Below are 25,753 nucleotides of genomic sequence, written 5' to 3'. Positions count from 1 at the left end.
TCTCTACCGACTACCAGTGCCTCCTCCAATCAACCATGTCGAGTCCTGACCTATCCGTGTCTGGGGACAATTCCTATACTATTATCTACCCCCCAAACCTCTCTAAAACTGCCACTAAATCATTCAAGCACGCTACCCTAAAAAGACACCCTGAGACGCTCATATCCGACATGCGATACTGCGCGGACAGCGGCACAATTATCAATGACCTCATCTTCCACTCTAGAAGAACCGCCTCCTGGCGAAAAACCCTTGCGCAACTTCTCAACATTCGCTTAACCAAGAACATTCCACATGGCACTAAGCTCACAATAGCACCCTCCCCAACTTTGCGAGCTGACCTCACCATTACCCTCTACAAAAACGGCATTGTGCTAATCCAAGCCTCAACCTACAATCTCCACAAATTCTCTGACCTCTTCCCCCTGCTCAGAAACTACGTGAACAACTCCAACTGGATATCTAATACTGGTACCAATGACCCACCATCACGTCACCCTAACAGACCCATACACCCACCTACTAATCATATAAGGGTCCCCACCTCGGCGCACCCAATCCCCCCTATCATGCCTCCTGTCCCTAACAGATCCAGCCAGCCATTTACCAGTCCCCCAAGGGTCTCCACTTCGGCTCTCCCACTCCACCCTACCATATCTCCTGTCCCTGGCATCTGCACTTCCCCCACACCTGCGATCTCCTCCCATCCAGTGCCCCTCTCTACCGAGAACACTGATACCCTCCCAATGTCCCCCGCTCCACTGAGTGCCAGCCCCTTAACCCCCCCTACCCCTGATCACCCCGACCCAGGCACCTATAATGGAACCACCCCTAGACACCAGACCTCCTCCCCGCCAGCCCCCCACCAAAATACAGAGCTTGACACTCCTTCTCCAAAGAACATGGAGCCTGCTCCAGCCAATGCCCTACCACTGTCACATGCCCCTTCAACTGATTTGGTCAACTCGAACCCCTATCCCTTCATACCCCTTGACTATACCAATCTTGAAACTCTGCACTCCAGAGCGACCAAACTCACCCAGAGCATTCACTGCTCCATCCTGGATCTGATGAACCTCCTTCACAGTGCCGAGACCTCACTAGCTAACCTGAAGTCACCGCATACTTCCCCCTCACCCAACACCGAACCTGCCAAGCACCCTCTCCCGCTACCCCTAAGACACCTTCGCCCACGCAAACAACCTTGCCCACTCTCTGAGGAGGAATCCCAAGCTCTCTCCCTCACTTATAACGCACCCACCGCCTCCCCTAACCATCTTGACCTCACTGGAAATGAAATCCTAGCCATCCTCCAGGACCACAACTCTACCCCAGCCATCCCCTGTCCATCAACCACCCGGCCCGAACACCCCATCAGCACGGTCACCATTAACCCAAACAGGCCAGCTACCCTCCACAACAGAAATGTGGTAAAAAGCAATCTGGCGCCTGTAGCTCTATCTGTCCAGACTCCTGACTCTCCCTCCGACACCCCCTTATCTGGTCTTTTAATAAACTGCCGGTCAGCAGTTAAACACGCCGCTGACATCGCCGACCTCGTTCTGGACAAAAACCTAGACCTAGCCATTTTAACTGAATCCTGGCTAAAGGAATACTCTTCGCCTTGCCTGGATATACTAGTCCCGCCAAACTACAACATCGCCAGACTGGATAGACATGCTAATAAGAAAGGAGGAGGCATAGCCTGCATCTATCGATCCTCCTTGCTTATCACTGAACTCGCAAAGGACATCTCAGACTCCTGTGAATACCTCGCACTCTCTGTCTGCAACAATTCAGTACACCTCTGTAACTTGCACATCTTTTACCACCCACCAGGTCCTAACGATGCTTTCACTGATCACCTTCTGGAAATCATGACTACAAAGATTTCCTCCAATGCCACAGAAATCTTCCTGGGTGACTTCAACTTGCATTGGAATGACGCTAAAGATCCCTACGTCAATGCCATAAAAGACCTGTTAAATGACCAAGCCATGACCCAAGCCTGCTCTATGCCAACCCACTCAAAAGGAGCCATCCTTGACTGGATCATTTCTAAGGAGTCCGCTGTCAAGCTTATCTCCATAGACCCCTGTGACTGGTCTGACCATCACTCCATATCCTTCATTTTGCCCGGGATTCGCAAGACAAAGACGTCTCAACCGGTGATTCCCAAGCGATGGACCAGAGACACTAAGAACCTTGACTTTGGGAAATTCGAGGCTCGATGCAGATCCGACCTACCCCCACCCCTGCACATAACCAAGGTTAGCGATCTCAACGAGCACTACGCATCATCCATCTCGAACATTCTAGACGACCTTGCCCCTCTAAAACTTAAAAGAACTCAAATCAAGGACAGAAACCCTTGGTTCACTGGCTCCCTCAACATGGAGAGGAGAGCCCTCCGTCAGTTTGAAAGAAGTTGGAGACAACACCCCTCAGCAGTGCATCTAAAACTGCTGCGCCAGGCGAGAAATGCCTACAACAAGCACATCATCAACTGCAAAAAAGAGTACTTCAGATCGGAATTAGGGAACGCCAAGAACAGACCCCAAAAGCTTTTTGAACTGGTCAAATTCCAATCTAACAAACTGGCTAAAACAACTAAAGAATCCCCCAAATCGTTAATATCTGCAGACGAATTCTCTTCCTTCTTCGCTGATAAAATCACGGCATTAGGAATTGAACTTAGTACTACCAACTGCGCCAAACCCCCTCCTGCTCTGCCACACCCTTCCACTCCTACCTCTATGGCCTCCCCTAAAAACAAAGCCCGCTGGACGGACTTCAAATACTATAATGAAGACTCCATCTCAAAAATTCTCTCTAGCTTAAAACCAAACAATCACTTCAATGATCCGCTTCCTTCCAACTGCCTCACCACCGCCTCCCAATCCATCGTCCCCTGTTGGACTGCAATTATCAACGCCTCTCTCCAGCAGGGCTTGATCCCGGACCCTTTGAAAGCTGGCCAAGTTCTCCCCATCTTAAAAAAACCGTCACTTGACCCTGCCTCTCCTGACAATTTTAGACCTATCTCCAATATCCCGCTACTAGCCAAAGTATTAGAGAAGTGTGTTCAACAGCAACTAAGCCAGCATATTAACAACTTCCACCTACTAGATGACTTCCAATCTGGATTTAGACCAGGGCACAGCACCGGAACTGCTATGCTGCACATCGTGGACGATGCCCTCCAAGCCCTAGACCAAGGCAAAACCTGCCTTCTAATCCTTCTTGATCTATCCTCTGCCTTCGATACGGTCAACCATGAAAAACTACTTGAACGCCTCAAACTCAGGATGGGCCTGGATGGCGTGGTACTAGAATGGTTCAGATCCTTCCTCCACAATCGTTCCCAGAGATTCCTCATCAACGGCAATCTATCAGCTCCCACCCCGGTCACAGTCGGAGTCCCTCAAGGCTCAACCCTCTCCCCTACCCTTTTCAACCTTTACCTTGAGCCACTCACCGAAGTTCTTCGCTCCGCCAACATCTCCTACCATATGTATGCGGACGACACCCAATTATACATCAACATCTCCTCGCTCAATGAGATCATCTCCCTGAACGAGACCCTGAAATTAACTGTCCACTGGCTAGCCAATAACCAACTCAAACTAAATGCAAAGAAAACTGAATTTCTCCTAATCTCCCCATCTAAAACCAACCCGGAGATACAGATGTGGATTAAGGCCATCACAGCCCTGAATTGCACACCGACCATTGTGGACTCTGCCAAATCCCTGGGCATTATCCTCGACAGTAACCTCAATATGAGAGACCACATTAACTCAATGGCCAAAGCAGCCAGATTCCACCTGAGCTACCTCTGGAAGCTGAAACCTTTCATCGATGCACCAGACTTAAAAACTGCAGTTCAAGCACTTGTCATCTCCAGACTGGAATACGGCTGTTCTACCCTCACAGGATTACCTAAGACCTCCTTAGCACCTCTAAAAGCGTGCCTCAACGCGGCTGCCAGACTACTCACAGGTACCAGGAAGTTTGACAACATCGCTCCACACATGAAAGCGCTGAACTGGCTCCCCCTGGAGGCCAGAATCCAGTTGAAACTGGCTTGCACTGTACACAAGGCGCTTTACACAAACTCCCCTGCTTATCTGGCACAGAAATTAGTGATATCCGGAGGAAGCAGAAACTCCAGGTCTGCCGGAAACCTACTGCTTCAACCTGCCTCCTTCAAAAAAAAAAGAACTTATAACAGGGCGTTCACCGGAGCAGCACCACGAATCTGGAACTCTCTTCCACCCTCCATCAGAAAAATCCCTCTTTTAGCACGCTTCAAAACTGAGACGAAAACCTTCCTCATGGGTAAATTCTTCGCCTAAGGTCTGCCCAGAACCTCCTCATTGAGTGGGACTAATCTAAGACTACCGCCTCACATATCAAAAGCTACCCACGACAAATACATTTGGAACCTTGCTTTTGTTTCTGTCTATGACAATGAGTGCAACCATTCGTGGATCTGTTTGTCCCTGCACCTTAATCTTTTTGCTCAACATTGTATACCGTGTAATGTTTGATCTATTTGTCCCTGCACCTTAATCCTTTGTTTGCTCAACAATGTATACCGTGTAAAGCGCTCTGATACCCTCACGGGTCATGTTCGCGCTCTATAAAACACAAAAATAAAATAAAATAAAAAATAATAAAATAATATAACGGGAATTACGGAAAATTAATTAGGGGGGAATCAGAATGGACATCCAACTTACGGGTATCAGAGCTGTTAGAATCTGCCACACTGTTAGCCATTAAATCCAGAGTTACTTGTGAGGGATGTAACAATTGGTGCAGTTATGGCAACAGAGTAACAGAAGCTGCCTCCCCCTCCTTACGGGCAGTAACTTTCGCTCCTTTCAATGAGTCCTGCAGCTTCTCAACAGTTTCTGCATTACTGGGAATAGCAGGGCCTTTCTCCTTAAGGGTCCGCCGGTTAAACAGGTCCGGGAGTGTCTGCCCTTTCCTCGGTGTCAAAGCAGATGGAGGCGCCGATTTCAATGCGCCCGATGCTATCACCTTTTCGGTTGGCCCCACCGGAGACAGCCGGGCGATCTTTTCCCTCCGTGTCAGCAGCATTCCATGTGGAGCAGCGGGTTTTCGATGCAGTCGCGGCTCCCTTTACTGTCGGCTTCGGGGCATACTAGCGGTTGGAACTAAGCTGCCGTGGGCCGCTAGAGGATTGCTCCGATGAATCGGACTGAGCATGAACGGAACCGATTGAGGACAGGAGCAAGCTGCAGTGCGCCACACCCAGAGCAGTTTGGCGGTAAGTCCCGCTCGCACAAATTCGAGTCTAGAAATCAACGCCATGCAGTAAGAGGGGATAAGGTTATGTCTAACGTGCCATAACCTCTTGGATTATTGCAGAACCCGGGGTAGGGGCTGCGCGCCAACCAGGGGGAGAGTTAAGTTCCAGGAGAACGCAGCAGGTCTCGCCCACCATCTTGCGCCAGATGCTCCCCTTCCTGTTGAATTTAAAAATGTGCCACCCACTCTGTGGGCAACAGGTTTTGGGATTGTTTCAGATATCTCCTGTTTTGATATGCGTTAAGGATGGTGCCATTTTACGTTGTATCCCTCAATCTAAAATACCGCAGGCAGAAGAGCAAGCCTTATTGCAGATCATGCAGGATTTTATTGGGAAGGGAGTAGTTGAGGAGGCCACTGCATATATTTGCCATAGCCCTATTCTTCTGATTTTTAAAAGGATGCCCCCAGGTTCCTCTGTTGACCATGAATATGTTTATCATTTTGTGATCAATTTGCGTGAAGTTAATAAAATAGTGATTCCCCAGTTTACCGTGGTTCCTGACATCACCACTCTTTTGACAATGATTCCCTCTTCTGCTAAATTCTATTCTGTCATTGATTTGAAAAATGCATTCTTCAGTATTCCTATTCATCCTGATGGCAGATGTCTGTTTGGATTCACCCTAGCTGGTAGAAGTTTTAGTTTCTGTCAAGCTCCTCAAGGCTACACAGAGAGTCTGAGTATCTATAGTCAGGTTTGAAAGGTCAGTTGGATTCCTTGTCGCTCCCCACAGGCAATGTATTGCTACAGTATGTTGATGACTTGCTCATCGCTTCAGATACAGAACAAGGCTGTAGGGACAGTATAGTTAAGTTGTTGTTACATTTGGCACACCACAGACATAACGTTTCTATTTCTAAATTTCAGTATTGTCAACAGAAGGTCACCTATTTAGGTTACCTACTGTTACAGGAGTGTAGGAGATTGACCTAGGAGCGTATCAGTACCATTGTTAAAATGCCCATTCATACAGACTCAGAAAGATGTGCGTGCCTTTATGGGTATCACCTCTTACTGTCGTCAGTGGATACCTAACTATTCCCTACTAATTAAGCATTAACCACAAAAGAAGTGCATGTGCCTTTACCATGGACGTCTGAATGTCAGAAGTCTTTTGAGCAATTAAAAACTGTGCTTTGTTCAGCTCCAGTGCTTGATACCCCTAACTACGCCAAATCCTTTGTATTTTATGTTCATGAGATGGCTGGTTGCGCTCTTTCTGTTTTAACACAAAAGTTTGGAGATAAGCAATGGCCGAGTACTTATTTGTCTGCTGTGCTTCATCCTGTCGCATGAGCCCTCCCGAGTTATCTAAGGGCGTCTGGGACTGTCTCAAAAAGGCAATCAGTTGGACTCGTACTTGATACTGAGATCACAGTCATGGTACCCCATGCTGCGTAAACACTTTTAAATTAAACAAAGCCACAGCACCTCACCAGTGCATGTCTGACTGGCTATGAATTATTCTTGTACGCAAAAGACATCACGATCAAACGATGTGCCACTCTGAATCCAGCCACGTTACTGTGCTCCCTCCTGAGAGTGATGAAATTGATACACATGATTGTATCTTCCAGACAGAGAAAGAGACAAAGGGATGGGTAGACTTGACTGATGCTTCCTTATCTGACCATCAAGGGGAACTATATGTCGATGGCTCTTGTTTTATAATACCAGATGGCACTACAACTGTTACATATGCTATTACTATGCTGTGTACAGTAGTTGAGACATCACTAGTTTCCGATCAGTCGGCCCAAGCTGCAGAGCTCGTTGCCCTAATATGAGCTTGCAAATTTAGTGAGGGACTGGTTGTCAATATTTATACTGACAGTCAGTATGCCTTTGGAGTCTCTCACAACTTCGGGCGACTCTGGGCAGAGAGAGGGTTTCTTACTTCGCAGTGTGCCAAGATTTAACATGGGCACCTTATATTGGGGATTTTGTCTGCTTTGTCACTCACTAAGCAATTGCCAATAGTGAAGTGCAGTGCTCACCGGAAAGTCACTGATCATGTAGGTTGGGGAAATGCTTTAACAGATCAAACAGCTACGGAAACAGCCCAGACCAAAATGAAAAGAATGTTTGTAGCTGGTCCCGCTAGGTGTGTGCCTGAAGTCACCATGTTTGAAGATACACTTGAGAACATGAAGGAGGTACAAAGTGAGGCCACAATAGAGGCATTAGCAATGTGGCAAGAAAGTACAACACAATTGAACGATCAGGGATGTTTGATTGATAAGTCAGGGAAGCAGAGATGAATGTTGACAGGTGAATATGTTCTTCCTCTAGTCACAATGTCTCATGACCCAGCCCATTTTAGTGCTAAGGCTATATGCAAGTTGGTTGATCCTGTATGGCAGAATGATAAAATTTCAAAGACTGCTGCACATTTAGTGAAATATTGTATGGTGTGTATGATGCACAATTCAGGAAAAGGTACTCCTACCCCACCCGGCAATTTTGCACCACCAACTTTCCCTTTTGAGGTCCTTCAGATGGATTATATTGAGTTAGATAGGGTAAATAACTTGAAGTATGTGTTCGTGGTTGTCTGTGCATTCAGCAATGGGTTAAGGCACATACCACTAAAGACAGCACAGCCGTTTTCACTGCAAAAGGTACTCCTGAAGGAGTTTTTTCTTCGTTTCTGCTTGCCCCATTTGATTTGTAGTGATAACTGAAGACATTTTAATGTCAAGGTTATTCAGTTAATCTGTGATGGTTTGCACATAAAACAGAAGTTTCATGCTGCGAACCACCCACAGTCGGCAGGTTTTGTTGAGAAGTACAATGGTACTCTCAAACTGAAATTGGCAAAGATTCAGGAGAAGACAGGGTTACAGTGGCCAGATGCTTTACTAGTAGCTCTTTTGCCGACAAGAGCAACAGCACATTGTAGGACAGGATTGTCTCTGTACGAGGTCATGTTTGGATGCCTGGAAAATGTCTTGAGTGTCCAGAGTCCTCGGCAGTTCTCAGTTATTGAATATCCATTATTGATTGACTACCTTTACCAGTTAACTGAAAATCTGCCTTCTATTCACCAACAGGTCCGGGAAGACCTGCGTACCACATCAGAGGGGCCCAGACATAACATTCAGCCTGGTGATTTCATCCTGATCTGTAATTTTCAGAGGAAGAAGAGTTTGGAGCTGCATTTGAAGGGACCAGGACAGGTTCTCCTGACTACACATACCGATGTGAAGGTCGCTGGCCGATAGAACTGGGTGCACGCTACCCACTGCCGCAGGATACCTTTACCCTTGCCCTATGACCAATGGGTGAGGGATGGCATAGGGGACTCTGAGTGCGAGAAGGTGCCTGAGTTCATCCCCTTTAGGGATGCCAGGCTGACTTGTACCCAAACAGATGCAGAAAATAATGAAGTGCTGAATGCAGCAGTTCCACCGGAGATATGAGCTATTCAGGAACACCTTTTCGCTGATCTCTCTGTGCCTGAAGTCACCAGGTACAATCTACGTCCTCAGCTGAAGAATAGTTCACAAAAGGAGAAGTCTGATTCGACAGGGATGGACTGTGCAATTTAGGATGAACTTTGCTGTAGTACCAACAGAGTTAGTTTAGGATGAAGTGAGATTTGTGCACTGTTTTGACATTAGACAGGATCGAATGTACGTACTCCCTTGGAGGGTGGTACATTATCCTAATTGGCATGGGATACATCAAGACCTTAGGACAGAGCAAGCTCCACCGCCGGTGCTCAAGAGCGCCAACGTATTGATGAACAATAGGAGCCTGTACCAGTGAGGCACTGACGGACACTGGGAACACTTACCTTTACTATCATTTTTGTTGCATTTCCTTCCTTGCTTAATTACGCATCCTTTTGGTCAGCCTATTGTAGAGGAGGAACAGCTATTTACACCACCACGTTTAACAAGGGGTTGGTTGACAAAGAGTAAAATTATTTGCATATTAATTGTTGTGATTGCACTAGCAACAATATTTGGAATATCCTGGTTTTTAGAGGATACATTTCTTGTACATTCCTTGGTTGGCAAAACTCCAGCTCCCCCTGAGCACATTTTTGTTACTCTAGCTCCACACAAAGAAACGCATAGGCTGTCCTACACTGACTATGTATTGATACAAATGTTGAATCATGTTCATAATGTATCTAATACAACTAACTGTTGGGTTTGTGGGTTGCTCTCTTTGGTCACTCATAAGAGCAACAATTTGTTGTCTATGCCGCTGTCATATACTAGCAGCTGTGAGCGTTGGTACAAATTGTTTTGACTGGTGTATTTCCAATATGAACTTTGTACTTTGGGTATGATTCATTGATTCTCACACTGCAAATGAATATTTATGCTTATATAAGGGTTTACCCCTCTAGGGCCAGCAGGACAAGAAACTCTAGGGACACTGTCCTCAAAGTCATGTTTGAAAACGTACCATAGGGTGAAGGATAATAACTGGTTTCGAAAGGAGATGGCTGATTTCCAATGGTTTAATATTTCTGAGTACATCCAATCCTGCCAAGGTCGAAATATTTCTAAAGATAAGCCAATACCTGTGTCGGTGGGCAATTCGACAGCTAGATTTTGTGTCCAGAGGACCAGGGAGATAAAGTTGGGAAGAGTAAATGCAATTTCACCTACAAGCTAAATACAACTAATACTCTGCCTTTGATCTTCCCCCATAATGTTTATTTTGTTTGTGGGTCACAAGCTCACGCCTGGCTCCTGAGAGGATGGTTAGGTACATGTTATCTCTCCTTCTTTCTTTCCACTGTATATGTTGCCCCATCTAATTATCATAAAATTCATCAGCTGCAAAGTACCTTCCTGACCCGAGCCAAAGGTTTGTTGACACAAAGGATATAGATCCGACAGACACCACTGCACAACAATTTGGAGATGTTATGAAGGGCCTACTACCTTTTTGGGTACCCCTGGCTAATAGCCTTCAAGTTCGTCAGTTAACAAGAGTTGTTGAATGGGTTATCGATACAACTGCTGGGGTAATGACAAATATCACTGCTAAGCTCCAAGCTACGAGATTAGTCAACTTGCAGAACAGGATGATGCTAGACGTTATCCTTGCAGTTCGGGGAGGGGCCTGTCATGTCATAGGCAGCAACTGTTGTGTTTATATACCTCCTAACGCTCCCAATGTTTATACAGCTATATACAAATTTTATTTAATATCAGCTGAGATACACCACGAAACAGGTACTTGTCTCTGTAGGGGTGGTTTTGGAATACGCTAACATCCTGGGGTTGGAAGAGCCTCAATTTCTTGCCTGTGGTGGTTGGTATCTTCTTTACATGTTGCCTCTGCGCTCAATGTCTCCCAGCTTGTTGTTCCTATTGTGTCAATATCCTCACTCCCAAACAGAAAATACCAATTCATCATACTAATACTGCGATTATGATACAAAAGGATATTGACGATTTGATGCACATTGATAAAAGTATTTTTGAGACTACATCTTTCCTTGCAGCCTCCATCCCTGATACTGCATATATAACCTGCTCCTAATACTGATGCTCCTTTGTCCTTGAAAATGTTATATTTTCTTTTATCATTTCATAAAACAGTTAGCTCATGCTAAAATAAGGGTCTGTTGGAATTAAAAAGTTGTTGTTATTTTGTCTGTTTGTTATTCTTTATAAATAAAAAAACAAGGGGACCCTAATAGTCAGACCGGGGGTAATCTATAAAGTAGAGACATAGAATGGTAATGAAGAGGCCAACTAGGTCCTCGGGTAGCCTAGACTACAATTACTCAAATATGCATAGGTCAAGGGAGCAACACAAATAATAAATAAGTACTTGCTGCGCAGTATATGGAGGGACACAAGGTTGAAATGATTTCACATTTATTAATGTCATAAATGGAGAATCACTTAATTACATGGGTTAGTTCAGGTCCTCACACAGAAATAGTGAAAGTGCTTGAAGTGAGGCGTTGCTGACACTTAAAAATACATCACTGTGACAACTATAAACAAAACTCCAATTAATTCAATGTAATGAAGGAGTTTTGGTTGTAGAAAGACGTCAACAGCGTTTCGATCTCATTTGTTATAGATCGTCATCAGGACAACAAGAATGTGAGCTAGAGGAATTGGGAGCCGGGATCGGCGGGTAGAATGTGGGATAAGACACAGATCTTCCTCACTACGAGGAATTCCGGAGTAATTTGAGTCCTTGGAATCACCTAATGGAGGCACGTGACGTGAGTCCGAACACGTCCTCTGCAGTCAAGGATGTGGGATAAGTCTGAGCACTGAGGAAGTGAGGATCCCACATCCTTGCCTGCAGAGGACATGTTCGGACTCGCTTAGGAGTAAGCATTGGTCCCTTTGCTTGCTGCCTAAGATGCTCCTTGGACCACTGCCTACTCCCTTTCCATTTAAGAAGGGGTTGCTACAACCTTTGTAGTCCGCAAAATGTTAATGTTTTGTGACTGGATTTCGGTCAACAAACATTAATACATCCCACAGAGAATCGTTGCTTGGAAGAGACATCCTAAATATGCTCCTCCCAAATAGCGATTGTTTATGTACTTACAAATCAAAATAGTCATTCAGTAACATGTATTGTGTTTCGGTCACAAATTACTGGATCCTTATTTGGGTTTGGAACATACCCAAAAACTATTTTGCAGTTGCAAAGGCTCTGATTGGACAAATCGTACCCTTTATTACTGCAAAGTAGCTTAGTACATCTAGCTCATAGTGATATAATGGTCATTAAAAAACAAGCATTGGTTCAGCCAATAGGTCTCATCTATTGGCGAGTTATTGGCTTTTTGCAACGGAGTGGAGGTGGTAAATGGCCGGGCGTGTGGTTAGAGTAGTGTGTTAAAAACGCGATATGAAGGGGTCAGCACTGGCTGTGTCATAGTGTTTTTCTTTTCTTGTCTGTTGGGAGGGTGGAGAAGAAACAGGGACTGTTGTAAAAGAAACCATACTGCGGCAGGTTTGGAAGAAGAAAGAGTGAAGAGAATGAGTGGGCAAGAGATGAAACAGGGATGGGTGGGGAGAGAAGAAAAAGGGATGGAGTGGAGAGGGAGAGAAGTAGGGACTTTGGATGAAACATGGACTGGGCAGTTGGGGGTAAAGAAACAACATGGATTAGGGGAGAGATGGGAGCGGGAGAAGTGGGAAGCAAAAAAATAGTACCTCAATCACAGTAAAAGAAGCTTAATAGCCTTAATAAATTTGAGGCAATTAGTACTTGTTGTGTGCTTCTGCAGAAAGTAGATGATTTGTAGACTGCTTGCGCTACCGAATTAGAAGGCAGCAAATGAAAATGACAATGAAGTGTAAAAAGGGGTTCAAAGACAACCAGTAACCAAAGACCCTTTTATGTTGCCCGGCGGTGTCGCCTCTATGACCCACCAATATTAATCAACGAAGAAGCAGGCGCTGGAGACTGGAAGGCAGGAAACGAGGATTTTATTCTCTCCGGAGGAGAACACATCAATTCAGACAGCAAGTATCATCACGAGGTGCTCTAACCATATTTCTGAGGCCTGGCCTCTTATACTAGGGTTTATGACCTTTATTGCACGTAACACATTCTCGCAACACTTTGATATTTTGAAAGAACATCCTCGGAATCTCCCCTACAGGCCCGTTCCCACATACATTTACAGTTGAATTCCCCACCCCGGTCACAACAGGTGATGATTGTCACGCAGCAGGGCATTCCGCCGATTCACGGAATGCATGGGGTTGATCGGATCTCATAGGGTGGGGGCTTTGATCGGCTCGAGGGTCTTTTGATGGGGAGGGGAAGCTTCCTACTGTACGGGGTAATAAACAGTATCCGCAGGGCCAGGTGGCGGCCTGGGAATAAGGAAGACAAACGGGGACACAAGAAAAGGGGGTTTGCATCAAAAGGATCTGAGACCATGAAAGGAATGAAGGGAGGTGTCGCGCTGGGAACAGGATGGGATTCTGTGGCGGAGCTGCGCTGACGAGGGGTTTATGACCCAAGGCATGAGAGAGCGGGGGTTGTCAACGTGCGGGGGATGTTTGCGAGGTTAGGAGAGAGAGAGAGAGAGACGCGCTGGCTATCAGCGAGGGGCCGGGAGACCGTGATGCTCAAAATGGCTGCTGCTTACGCGCACGAATGGGCTCGAAAGGGGCAAGATGGCGCCGATAATGTTGACGTTTGCAGTCTAATCTTTAACAGTCCTCCCTTTTCAACATATCTTAGCCAACTTGCTTACTCAATGTCAATCTTCATCAAATTCCTAACCTCGGCATCATATATTGCTCTCATATGTTCGTTCCCAAAGTCCACAGTCTTAGGGCAAATACAATTTACGCATAATGTACACAGAGGTGGCAGACATTGAATTCCTAAGCATAGACCGCATATTACAACTATAGGAATCAGGATAATGGTGAATAGTCTCCAGCCCCAGTTCTTAACGGTGCTCCAGAACCAACCACCAAGCGACCATTCTTCTTGTTCTTGGTGGACTTCCGAAGAGAGCCTATGAAGATGTTCGATGGCTTTGTACACTGAGGGTGAGTTGTCCGGTATGTACGTACAGCAGCTGGACCCAATAATGCGGCATGCTCCACCTCGATCCGCAAGAACCACATCCAGGACAAGGCGGTTCTGGAGGGCCACCAAGCGGACCGCTTGAAGTTCAGCGGTGTTGTTAGCAAGGATACCAGCCGTGATGTTCATTGTCGTCTCAACTGCTTGAGTCAGATGTCGGATGGCACGGCTGTTCGCCATCGGGCCCCAGAGGGGGACAAGTCCCTTCATAGCATCGAGGAACTGCGCTCCTGTTGAGTCGGCTTGTTCAATGTCTTTGGCTCGTTTTTGTCTGTGATGATTTGCTGGTGCCACATATGTCGGAGGAAGGATGAAGGAAATGAAACAAGTGCCCCCCCAGCCTTTGGGGAGCCAGGTGTAAGCCTTCGTGCCGCAGATGAAATACGTGTTTGGAGATGCCACAAAGGAAGGTGGGTCGGTGGAGTCCAGAGTTCTGGAAAACCGGCAAGCACTGTGGCCTACCAGCTGAGTCCCAAGCCCTTCCATGCACATGTGGCCGGTGACGTTGATGACTGACAGGGCCACAGTCAGAGTGGCAGCCGTTCGTTTTCGCAGGTAGGAGAAGGTGGTTCTGGTTGGATTATTGAACACTTGCATTTCGATTTGTTCTTTAGCCGGGATGTCCAAGTGGATTGTTTTGTTGGTGGTCTGTGGGCAGAAGTGTGTCTTTGTTCTGTTCCGCCAGACCCCGTGGTAGAAATGCGTTACGGTTTTGCTGGAGGTGGCATTGTCCTTAAAGCTTTCTTGCAGAAGCATCAGCCAAGCAAGACAGGAGCCGTGAACTGAGAAAGGTGAAGGGATGAATGGTATCGAGTGTCCAGTGGCGTGGGGTAGCAACCCACAGATCCAGCAGTTGGTGGCATTGGTGGCGAGGTTGTGCTGGTGAAGTAGTTGTACGAAAGAGTTATTCCAAAATTCCTTTCGCCTCTCTCTGAGTTGGGGAGAGAGCGAAATCAGATAATGTTCCTTCATGGTGGTAGGCTGAGCAGTGGTCAGGAATGTTTCGTGAGCAGGTGCATTTTCTTCCACAATCCAGAGTGTGGTCATGAGGAGAAAGCAGAAAAGGATTGTGATGAAGAGTGCAATTGTCTTTGAGCTGTGGAGTCTGTCTGCTTTTGGGTTTCTGTGGTGGGTATTTCCTGTTGCCTTCATCATCTTCTTATTTGGTGCTTCCATCATCTTCTTATCTGGCGCTTCCATCATCTTCAAGGTGCTCGGTAGCGGGCAGAACCACAGATTTTGTTTTGCTTCTCTCCGGGTAACCCTTGGTAGTGTTTAGGTCACCGTTCTGAGATTTAACTCAGTCCGTGGTCTACTTAGCCGAGGCTCCCTCCTTTCGACGCAGGAAATACCCTTCTCTCGATGGCACAGTGGGATCAGAGAATTTTGAAAGTTCAAGCGTTTCGGTATCAGGATAGCAGGTTAGTGATGGTCGGTCCTTGTTCAGGAGCTCTTCTTGGTTGTCGATGTTTTCGGTCGAGGTCAGGGTCGAGGAGACCTTCTTACAGTGGTGTGCATGCAGCCAGTTGCGTTTTCCCTCCACTCGAAGTGCTGTTCGGGTGGTGATGAGGACTTGCCAGGGGCCCGTCCACCGGGGTTCCAGACTCTTGGCGCGCTGGAAGTTCCGGATCAGGACGAAATCCCCAGGCTGGATGGTGTGTCCGGGACCCCTGGAAGTGTCAGGGATGGCATGCAGCACCTGTTGATGGATAACAGACAGTGTTTTAGTCAACTGGCATAAGTAATCAGACATTAGGACGTCCGGGACGTCATGAATAGAAGTTGGTTTCGGTGCAGACCAGACATTCATAGGCCGGCCGAATACAACCTCGTATGGTGTCAAGTGGTGTTTGGTAGGGGTGGAACGCATTGAGAGCAATGCCAGGGGGAGTGCGTCTGGCCATTTCAGTCCTGTGGTAGCCACTATTTTGGCCAATTTTAGTTTCAGTGTGGCGTTATGTCGTTCAACTAGTCCGGCAGATTGGGGGTGGAAGACTGCGTGGAACTTTTGTTTTACACCCAACCCCTTCAAAATGAGTTGGATAACTTCGGCTACGAAGTGGGGGCCATTGTCGCTCCACAAAATTCGACAAAGGCCGTAACGGGGGAAAAACTCCTTTAACAGTACTTTTGCTGTGACCATAGCAGTGTTGTCACGGGTTGGGTATGCTTCCACCCATTTGCTAAATGCGCATACCACAACAAGTACATATTTCAGGCCTTGACATCTGTCTAGTTGGATGTAGTCCATCTGCAGGACTTCAAACGGGTGATTTGGGACCCCAAACCCTCCCCGGGGTACTACAGTTCCTTTCCCGGGATTGTGTTGCAGGCATATCAAGCATTGTTGGACCAGGCGCTTGGCGGACTCTGTGATCTTATCATTGTGCCAAACTCTGGAGACAAGTTCAATCATGGGGGCTGATCCTATGTGGGCAGGGGAGTGTGCCATAGTCAGTATGGGAATCAGATACGAGTCAGGTAGCAACCATTTGTTTGTGTCTTTTGTCCGCCAGCAGCCTTCGTCATCTTTCAATCCCACCCGTGTCCATTCAGTCAGTTCGTGTTGTGTGCTAGCCATTTGAATGTCTCTAATAGTGTCCCTAGCGTCAGACCATTTTTCTGCTTGTGACCTGGTCGCGTACATGCGTGTTGTCGTCCTATTTTCAGCTGTCGTTCGGGCAGTGATGTCGGCTAGTGCATTTCCCTGTCCAATAATGTCTGTCACCCTTTTGTGTGCCTGGCATTTGATGACTGCAAGCTTTTTGGGGAGAAGGACGGCTTCGATCAAGGCGGAGACTAGATCCCCGTGCAAAATGGGGGTGCCGTGTGAGGTCAAGAATCCCCTCTCCCTCCAAAGGAGCCCAAAATGGTGAACCACCCCAAAGGCATACTGGCTGTCGGTGTAAATGTTTGCTGTGGTTCCTGCTGCTAGAATACAGGCCCGTGTCAGGGCAATCAGTTCCGCTGCCTGGGCAGATCGTTGCGTTATGCGGGCTGTCTCGACTACAGTTCGAGCCGTGGTGACTGCGTAGGCAGCTGAAGTGGTGCCATCGGGGAGTTTGATGCAAGAACCGTCCACCCACAGCTCTCCGTCGGGGTCGGGAAAGGCCGTGTCTCTGAGGTCAACCCTACTTCTGGTCTGTTCGTCTGTGAGGGTCACACAGTCGTGTACAGGGTGCACATTGGGATCGTTTTCTGGTAAGGGCAGCAGGGTTGCTGGGTTCAGTGTGGTGCATCTCTTCAGAGTGATGTGGGGTGCGAGCAGAGTCAGTTCGTATCCAGTCAGTCGTGCACTCGTCAGGTGTTGCGTTTTGGTTTGGTTTAGGAGGGTGTCAACTGCATGGGGTACCAGTACTGTGAGGGAATTCGAGAGCACGATCCCCTCACTCTGTCGGATAGAGATCGCAGCAGCAGCTACGGCTCGAAGGCAAGCAGGCAGGGCTCTGGCTACAGGATCAAGGGTGGCTGAGAAGTAAGCGCATGGTCGTTGCTTTGAGCCGATGGACTGGGTCAGGACAGATAAGGCGCACCCCTCCCTTTCGTGAGTGTAAAGGGAGAAGGGCTTTGTGTAATCGGGGGTACCCAACACAGGGGCCGAGCAAAGGGCATCTCGTAGTTGCATGAAGGAAGCCTGACACTCAGGGGTCCAAGGGAGTGGGAAAGGGATATCCTTAGCTAGCAGTGAAAGCAGTGGTTTTACTACGAGGCTAAAGTTGGGTAACCACTGTCGGCAGAAGGAGGTGAGGCCTAGTAGGGAGCGGACCTGTTTCTGGGTCCTAGGGATGGGGGTGTCGAGAATGGTTTGGATTCGGTCAGGAGTCAGTTTCCTTCCGTCTTTGGACAAAAGGTGGCCTAGGTAAGTGACCTGGGGTTGGCAGAATTGCAACTTCTTCTTAGAGACCTTGTGGCCATTTTCTGCAAGGAAGTGCAGGAGTTGAATGGTGGCTGTGACAGCTAGTGGAGTGGTGTCGGCTGCCAAGAGGATGTCATCGACATATTGCACTAACACCACTCCATCGGGTAACTGGACTTGATCCAGTTGTCTCTTGAGGGCTTGGCTGTAGATGCTAGGGCTTTCTGTGTAGCCCTGGGGTGCTCGGCAGAACCTATACGAGCGGGCTTTTAGGGTGAAACCGAAGAGATATCGGCTGTCTGGGTGGATGGGGATGGAAAAGAATGCGTTTTTGAGGTCAATGACAGTGAAGGTGGTGGCAGTGGAGGGAATCAAAGTCAGGATGGTGGTAATGTCCGAGACCACAGGGTACTGGGGTACCACCACTTTGTTGATCTCTCGAAGGTCAATGATGAAGCGGTATGCTTTCTCATCTCCTTCTCCCTGTTTCTTAATGATGGGCAAGATTGGGCTGTTGCAAACGTTGCTAATCACTTCCTCTACCACTCCTGCGTCTATCAGTGATTGGATGATTTCTACCAATGCCTTCTCGCCCTCGGGCGATATCCGATATTGTGGAAGTTTTGGGAGTGTTGCATCTGGTCGAACAGTAATGTGCACTGGGTCAATCATCATGCGCCCTACATCCGAATCCGTTTTGGCCCACAGATACGGAGGCAGAGTGTCAAGCAGGGAAGTGTCAGCGTCGGTGATGGAAAACATGTGTCTGGGAGGGCAATGTCTAAGCAGAACAGGATTGTCGTAAAGGAAAACTCGGACTCCATCTTGGGAACATCTAATCGTTGCTCGGAAGTGTTTCAATAAGTCAAGTCCCATAATTGCGTCAGGGCTGTTGGAGGAAAGCAAAAACGTAGTGTCAGTGGTGTTGTTTTCTAAGTCAAAGAGGATCGGGGCGGACAAAGGGTTAGTGGAGGGCGTTCCATCGAAACCTGTCAATGTTATTAGTGAGCCAGACAAGGGTGCCCTTGGAATCAGTCGTTTAGATAATGCACTACGTGTTGCGCCAGTATCTACCAGGAATGGTGACTTTGTACCCAAGACCTTAGCAGTGACATAAGGGCCTTGCTGGTCAACATGGAGCTCGACTGGATCCCTCCCTTGCCCTAGGCAGTCCTATGCAAAGTCATGAACATCATCGTAGTCAGATTGCTGGCATTGGTTCTGTCGGGGTCGATCAAATGTGTTTGGCCTACTTGATCTATCATTAGTTGCGTTGTTTGGGGGCCCTAGCTGTGGTCCCCTATTTCTTGGGTCGCTTGCTGTATCTCTAGGATCTCTATTTCTGATGAGTTCCAAAAGAACTGGGCACTGAGATTTCCAGTGGCCCGTTCCTTTACAGAAAGCACACTGGTCCTCTCTAATGTCTGTACGTCCAATGTGGGGAGTCGAAGTACGGTCTTTGGGAGGTGCAGTTTTAGGGACGTTCATCTGATGGTTTCCCCGGTATTGGTCTCGTCCCAGAGTCACCCCTTGCAGTTGAGCTATCATCACCCTCTCTTTTAAATCTTTCTTCTTTCTCTCTGTTGTCCTATCGTTTTCGTTTTTCTGATGTTCATAATATTGGGCCATCTGGAGGATAGCCGTAGGTTTGGAGGCTGCCCAACTACTTTCGCTGGCCTGCAGTTTCTGCGAGACCTCCGGTGATAAACCCTTAACGTAATTCTGGACAAACAGATGGTGTCCGGTTGCAGTGGTCAGGTCCTGGCCGCTGTAATCGGAGAACACCGTTTCAAACCGGGAGAAGTATTCCGATACATCCTCCTGAGGTTTCTGGCGACAAGCCGTTACTATCGACCAGTCCACTTTCTTTTCTGGGATCAGGGTTTTTAATTTCTGTACGATTTTATCCGGGAGGTCTAAAATGGCTTTCAAAGGCTTTTGTCCGGGTTCTCGCTGTCTGTCTATGCCATCGAGTTGTGACCAGTTATGTCGAAACAGCTCAGAGTGGTCGACTTTCCGGATTTGTTTCCACTAAGCATGGGCGAATTTTGCGAATCTCGCGTTCGCGAATTTTGCGGATTTGCGATCTCGCAATCCGCAAAATCCGCGAATTCTTGCGAATTTGCGGAATTTTTTTTTTTTTTGTGTTCGCAAGGATTTCTGCCAGTTCGCGAGGGTTTCGTACCAGTTCGCAATTGCGAACTTACATTTCGTCGCGCAACGGTCGCGAATTATGTTGTTTCTACGTCTGGTTCATCATCACAGGTTCCCAGCACCCTCTGTTTCACCACTGCAACCCTCTGTTACATCAATGCCACCCTCTGGTTCATCATTACTGTAGATTATGGGGGGGAAAAGCAAGCACACCAGCCCTGCTTCAACTGAGATGAATTAATTTGGGGTTAGTTTATTAATGTGTCACTGTTTTAAAATTCCAGTCTGGCACCTGCTTCCTTATCTGTAATTTTGCTTTCTGTTGCAGTGCATTTTTTTTCCCCAGGACCTTCTTTGTGGCCTACTTGTAGCTATTGTATGAGCCTGCTGTGAGGGTCAGAGCAGGGTCATACAATTGTTGCAACTAGCAACTGAATTCTGGAGGGGCCCCAGTCAGGAAGCACTACCGGGAATTGTTACTAATGATGAGTTTGAACTCTTGCCCCTGCCGAGTGCTTTCACTTTTGAAAAACTCGTTTTTCTGCAATTTCGCGGGGTTCGCGGGGTGCGAACACGCGCAAGATCGGATTCGGAAGCCGCAAATTCGTGCGAATATGCTATTTGTTTTTTTTGCGGCGTGTTAGTTGGCAAGGTTTTGTGCGTTTTTGCGAGCCGCTCGTAGCGCAAGACGCGAAGTTACCCTCGCGGTCGTTCAAGGGCGCAGCCATCTTGTTTGCCTGACGTATTTCCGTTTCCGGGTGCGAAGTGTAATCTCGCAAAGTCCGCGGCTTGCCAGTACAGTCTCGCGCGTGTTCGCAAGGAAAATCTCGCGCGAACTTACCCGCGCGGTCGTGAACGGGCGCGGCCATCTTGTTTCTCATTCATTGCTATGGTTCTGGGCATGGTCTTTGTATCCTCTGTCAATCTCTGCCATCCTTTGCTTGTTTGAAGTTTTTTTTTATCTTTTTTACTTATTATCTATCCCTCTATTTTTCTAGCCCTATATTTTTGTGTTTACTGCTACTTTTGGTTAATTTTAAACTACTTTTGTAAACTCTTTTCTTTTCTTCTCTTCCCTATTCTATTTTCTTTATTCCTTTCCGCCCAGACCATGGTGAAGGGAGCCGGGAAGCATCCCGAGAAGGGGAAGGGTCCCGCACCCCGTGTCCGGCTCCCGTGCGGGCGTTTGAGGGGGGAGCTAGTGATGCCACGGGAGATCTTTACCCCGGAGGAGGTGGCTCAACTCATTTTTTATGTTCAGCGCCGCCTCCCCAGGACCATCATGGGAGGCGGCAAGATCAGTGCCGGGTACGGGGCCCGGGAGCGCCGGAAGCGGTGGGAAAAGGTGTGCCAGGCCATTTACCACCACTCTCGGGTCTGGCGCACCTACAACCAGGCCACCCACCGCTGGACGGATGTCCTGACCCGTGAGCGAGATCTGCTCGACCTCCTTGGCCTTGAGATCCCCGGGCTTGGTGAGTAGTAGTAGCTATGTCTTTACTACTATGTTTTCTCCTGCTGTGTTATTATATTGCGAATTTTTGTTTTTTACCAAGAGCAATAATGCTGCTCATTACATTGTAGGTACATTTTATTTCAAAATCTTCTGTGCATTTCAGGTACACTGCTCTCCTTCTCAGTAGTGTTGCTACTATGCTTATTTGTTTTAGATTTTGTGTTCATTTCATTGGCCTGTGAAATTATGTATGAGTGTAGTTGAAAGAACTGCGCAATGCTACACACTAAGGTTCAGATTTTTAATTACCGGCGCATCCCTGCAAAGTTGCAGGGATGCGCCAGTAATTGTGCGTCACGCCACCATCACCCATGGTGCGCCGTATTTACAATGCGGCGCGCCATGGGCCCAAAACGTCACCAAAGCGTTACGCATCTGTGCCGTAAAGGTGGCGCATTGCTGGAGTTGCGTCGCAACGATGGTGCAGCTCCATCAATTCTCTGGGGTGCCCTATCTCCCCAATGCTGCGTCAAGCCGTACGTCTGCTTCAAGCAGGCGCAGGGTTTGAGTCACGCATCATTGTCCTCAAAGTGACTGATTGAAATCTTGTAGATTTCCCTCAGCCACTTTTAGGATGCGTTCCTGCGCAGGAACGCCCTCCCTTGCGCCGGAACACCCCTATTGGCGCAGGGCTTTACAACGTGATGCATCTCCCAGATGCGTCACGTTGTTAATATACGCCGCACCATTGCGCCTCTTTTGTGCTGTCGCTGCGTCACAAAAGTCACGCAACAATGGAGCAAAAGAGCCGCAAGGGCCTTATAAATCAGCCCCTACAGACTCAAGTCCAGTCCTTCCTTTGTACACATGGCGATAAGAAGAAATAGTGGTGGTGGATTAATAGTTTGAGTATTTTAATGACTGGTGAATGTAGTAGGAAACTTTAGTGTTGTCGCTGATCTTCAATCACGATGGACTTTGGCTGTCACTTTGCGTGCTGCGGACTGCTGCCTGCCAATCCTAGGCAAACCTTTTTAGTACTTTGTTTAGTGAGTTACATAGGGTAGTTTCCAATTCGACGGTCCGCAAATCAAGCAATACTAAAGTAATGACGTAGTCGACCACATGAGATTGGTCAATAATATATCCCGTGGAGTCGTTCCCTATTTGCTATTTCGCAAAAATATTTTGTTACTTTGTTAGTTCTTTTTTAAATGTTTGATTTGGTTGAGAAATATCATCCATGTTTTCTGTTTTTCTTTCTTTCATGTTGTACATCAGCTTCCCCCAGGGGCAAGAGGAGGACACAGGAGGAGGAGGAGGAGGGTGCTGTTGTCGATGCAGGCCAGGACCGGGCAGTCGAGGGCTCCTTTGCTGGCCCCAGTAAGTTTTAATTTTAATATAGAGTACTTATTTTTTCCTAGCGTTCCTCATTCGATTTTTTCTAAATCGTCTTTGATCTTCTTGTAGACAGGATCTAAATTCTTATCCTGCCTCGACTATGACTCCGTGTGGTATTACTAGATTATTCTTATTAGTCTGTCTGTGTAGCTAACTAAGATTGCACATTTGGCATTTCCATTGGACTCCCATTCTAGTCAGCAATAGCTCTATGCACTGAGTGTAGTCCTCTGGGATTGTCCATAATGTCTTTTCAAGTATTCTAAATGTTTATGCTTTGACCATTGCCAACAATAAAAAGGTGAATGACCACCACCAAGAAATAATAAGATACTACTTTACTTTTGGTTTGGATAGGAGGACAATCCATTCTACTACTGTTGCAGGGACAAATCTGCACAAACAGAACTATGGACACTAAATAATGCATCGCTTAGCTTATCAATTATAATAGGTGCTGTAACTGTTAGACTTTCCACATACCTCAGTGATAACAGACTTTGTAGTTGAACCCCCAATCTCCTTACTGACTAGATAGTGTGGCAGAGTCATTTAGCTCCCAAAGTCACCGATGGCAGAGGCACGGACTCATGCTTGCAAAAATTCGAAAACCTTTAGCTCATCCACTCTAGTCTGGAGGACCAAAAACCACAGAGTCTATTTAAGTTTAAAAGCTTTATTAAAAGTAAACACATTTATTAAATTCAAGTTTGTCATAAAAGTGAACGTGTAACTGAAAATGGAAAAGTGCTTAGTGCTGACGATTAATTGGACACATTTCTTGTGGTCGAGCCGAGCTCTCACCTGGTTTGAACTTGATCCTGCTCGTGTTCTTAGAAGTCAAGGTTCTGTCTGTTAGGAGAAAAAGTGGTGCGTGTTAAAAAGTAAAAAGCAAACATTCATCAGTTGTGCCAAAAAGTGCAGCAAGACAACAGCCTTCCCTGGAAAAAGGGACATTTTTACTCTAGAGTACACAGTCAAAAATTATTAAATTGTACACTTTTTTTCACATTTCTTTCTTCCTCCTAGACCAAATATTATATAGTAGTGAGTGGTGTATTCTAACATTATTAAATGTACTTTGTAGGTGGAACATCTGGAGACGGGGCCAGCGCGGAGGTGGTGGCATTGGACGAGGAGGACAACTCTGGGGAGGAGGCGGTGCAAGTGCCGGAAAAGGACATGCCTGTGAGGGTTCAAACGGTGGTGGCGGGCAGAGGTAAGCTATACATTCCTTACTCATTGAGATTGAAGACTGCAGAGTGTGCTTTCTGCACGGGTGTATTATAAAAAAAGCAGGTAGTAGCCTCCTCTAAATGTACTTCGACTTAGCTGTGAAGTTTTTGGCGAGAAGAATCCCAATCAGATCTGAGGTGAACTTGATGGATGGGATGAACGAAAAGCGAAAGAAGGGTGTAAGTAAGTGTGGAAGCACGAGAAATGTAATGATGACTGGCAAAGAAGAATGATATGTGTTTGCTTGGTCCCCGAGGTGGCTGGGAAGGTAAGAAAATGGTATGGTGCATGGCTGGGTGAATGATGAAGCAAGGATGGGTGGAAGGAGAACAGCCTGGGTGGGTGAGACAGAAACTGTATGTGTGCAATATACTTTGAATGGATGGATGCCTGGATCATTCATGGTACTATCTGACTCTTAGATAGCATATGTGAATCTAGAGAGAGTAGACGGTCACTGGATGAACTAAGTGTTACTTTGAAGAGCATGTAACACCGCACCCGCACGTCCGTTCCAGTGTAGGAAAGGCAAGGAAAAGAAGTTGTAACGTTGTCCAAAGACTACCATGAATAGTAGCAGTAGTTTGTATTGCCACTGCAAGCACAGCATATATCCAGTTATTACGGTGGACACTCCCTACCTCCCTTAATAACTTTAGTTTAGTAGTAGTACGTCATTCATGTGTGGGGGTATCACTGTTCACTCAATAATAAGCAAAGCACCTAAAGTCATCCCATATGTCATCAAATACATCCCATGTGAAGTGATAGATAATCAGATAATTTAGCTTCTTCATTTTCCTTTTCTAATACTCATTTGCACAGTAGGGTGAAAGCTAAATTAATTAAGCAGTAGCCCTTTTAACAGAGTATTCTCAGTGCCACCCGTAATAGAAAAGTAAGAGCTTCACCACCTGCATGTACTGGACCGGTACAGTAACGCAAGTCTGTCTCACTCACCATGGTGTGCGTCTGTTTTTCTCGGGTGCAAGTTCACTGCGCTGGCATTATGCCGGCTTGCATAAGATAACATACCAATTTTCCTAAACAAGAGAGAAGAAGAAGAATAAGAGTGGTGTACTGTCATAGTCGACTGTAATAGAAGTCCATAGTGCTCGTAGAATTTGTTCCTTAAACTCCCACTAATGTTAGAGCAAGGATGAAGAAGTCGGAGGTTACATAGATACTGTTCTCAATAGTTATGCACTGTGCTTTCAATTTGCTACTTGTACTGTGAAAACTTTCTGCTCAATCATTTTGTGTTAATCTTAAGGAGCATTGGTTACAGACTATGTCTTTCTTTTTTCATGTAGTTGCTCCTTCCAAATCCAAGACACCATCAAGGAGGAAGGAGCTGGCTCGAATGGCCCGGCAACGGAGGCTGGATGCCACTGTTGCTGAATATCGGCGGCTGGTGGCCCTGGAGGAGGAGGAGACGCAGTCTGGAACAACAACAACGTCCACTGGGACAGCTGCATCCTCCTCCGTGCGGGCTGCCAGCCAGCGCAGTGCTCCAGCGGTACGGAGCCGGGCTACCAAAGCCAAACACCACCGCCCAGCAGCAAAGAAAGCAGCTGCCCCTCACAGGATTTGCAAGGCACACCGGCGCCGCTTATCCCTCAGACTGTCCTACCTGGAGCAGGAGGTCCATAATTATAAGAACGTGGTGGAGGGCCTCCGCTTCGAACTTGCCACCCTCCGCAAGGAGCATGATGCCCTGGCTGCTAATTCCAACAGCACCCTGCCATAG

At 47.0% G+C, this 25,753-nt stretch overlaps 1 protein-coding gene across 1 annotated transcript; it reads left to right on the top strand.

Moving 5' to 3' along the window:
* Positions 1–170: 170 nt before the first annotated feature.
* LOC147679682 (uncharacterized) lies at positions 171–25,753 on the top strand. Its single transcript, XM_086942464.1, has 4 exons — positions 171–471; positions 22,648–22,749; positions 23,855–23,986; positions 25,317–25,753. Exons 1-4 carry the CDS (start codon positions 171–173, stop codon positions 25,751–25,753), a joined length of 972 nt encoding a protein of 323 aa, XP_086798590.1.

This window comes from Lissotriton vulgaris, chromosome 11 (genome assembly GCF_964263255.1).
Source record: "Lissotriton vulgaris chromosome 11, aLisVul1.2, whole genome shotgun sequence".
Taxonomy (NCBI): Eukaryota; Metazoa; Chordata; class Amphibia; order Caudata; family Salamandridae; genus Lissotriton; species Lissotriton vulgaris.
This window is presented reverse-complemented; position numbering and strand designations above follow the sequence as displayed.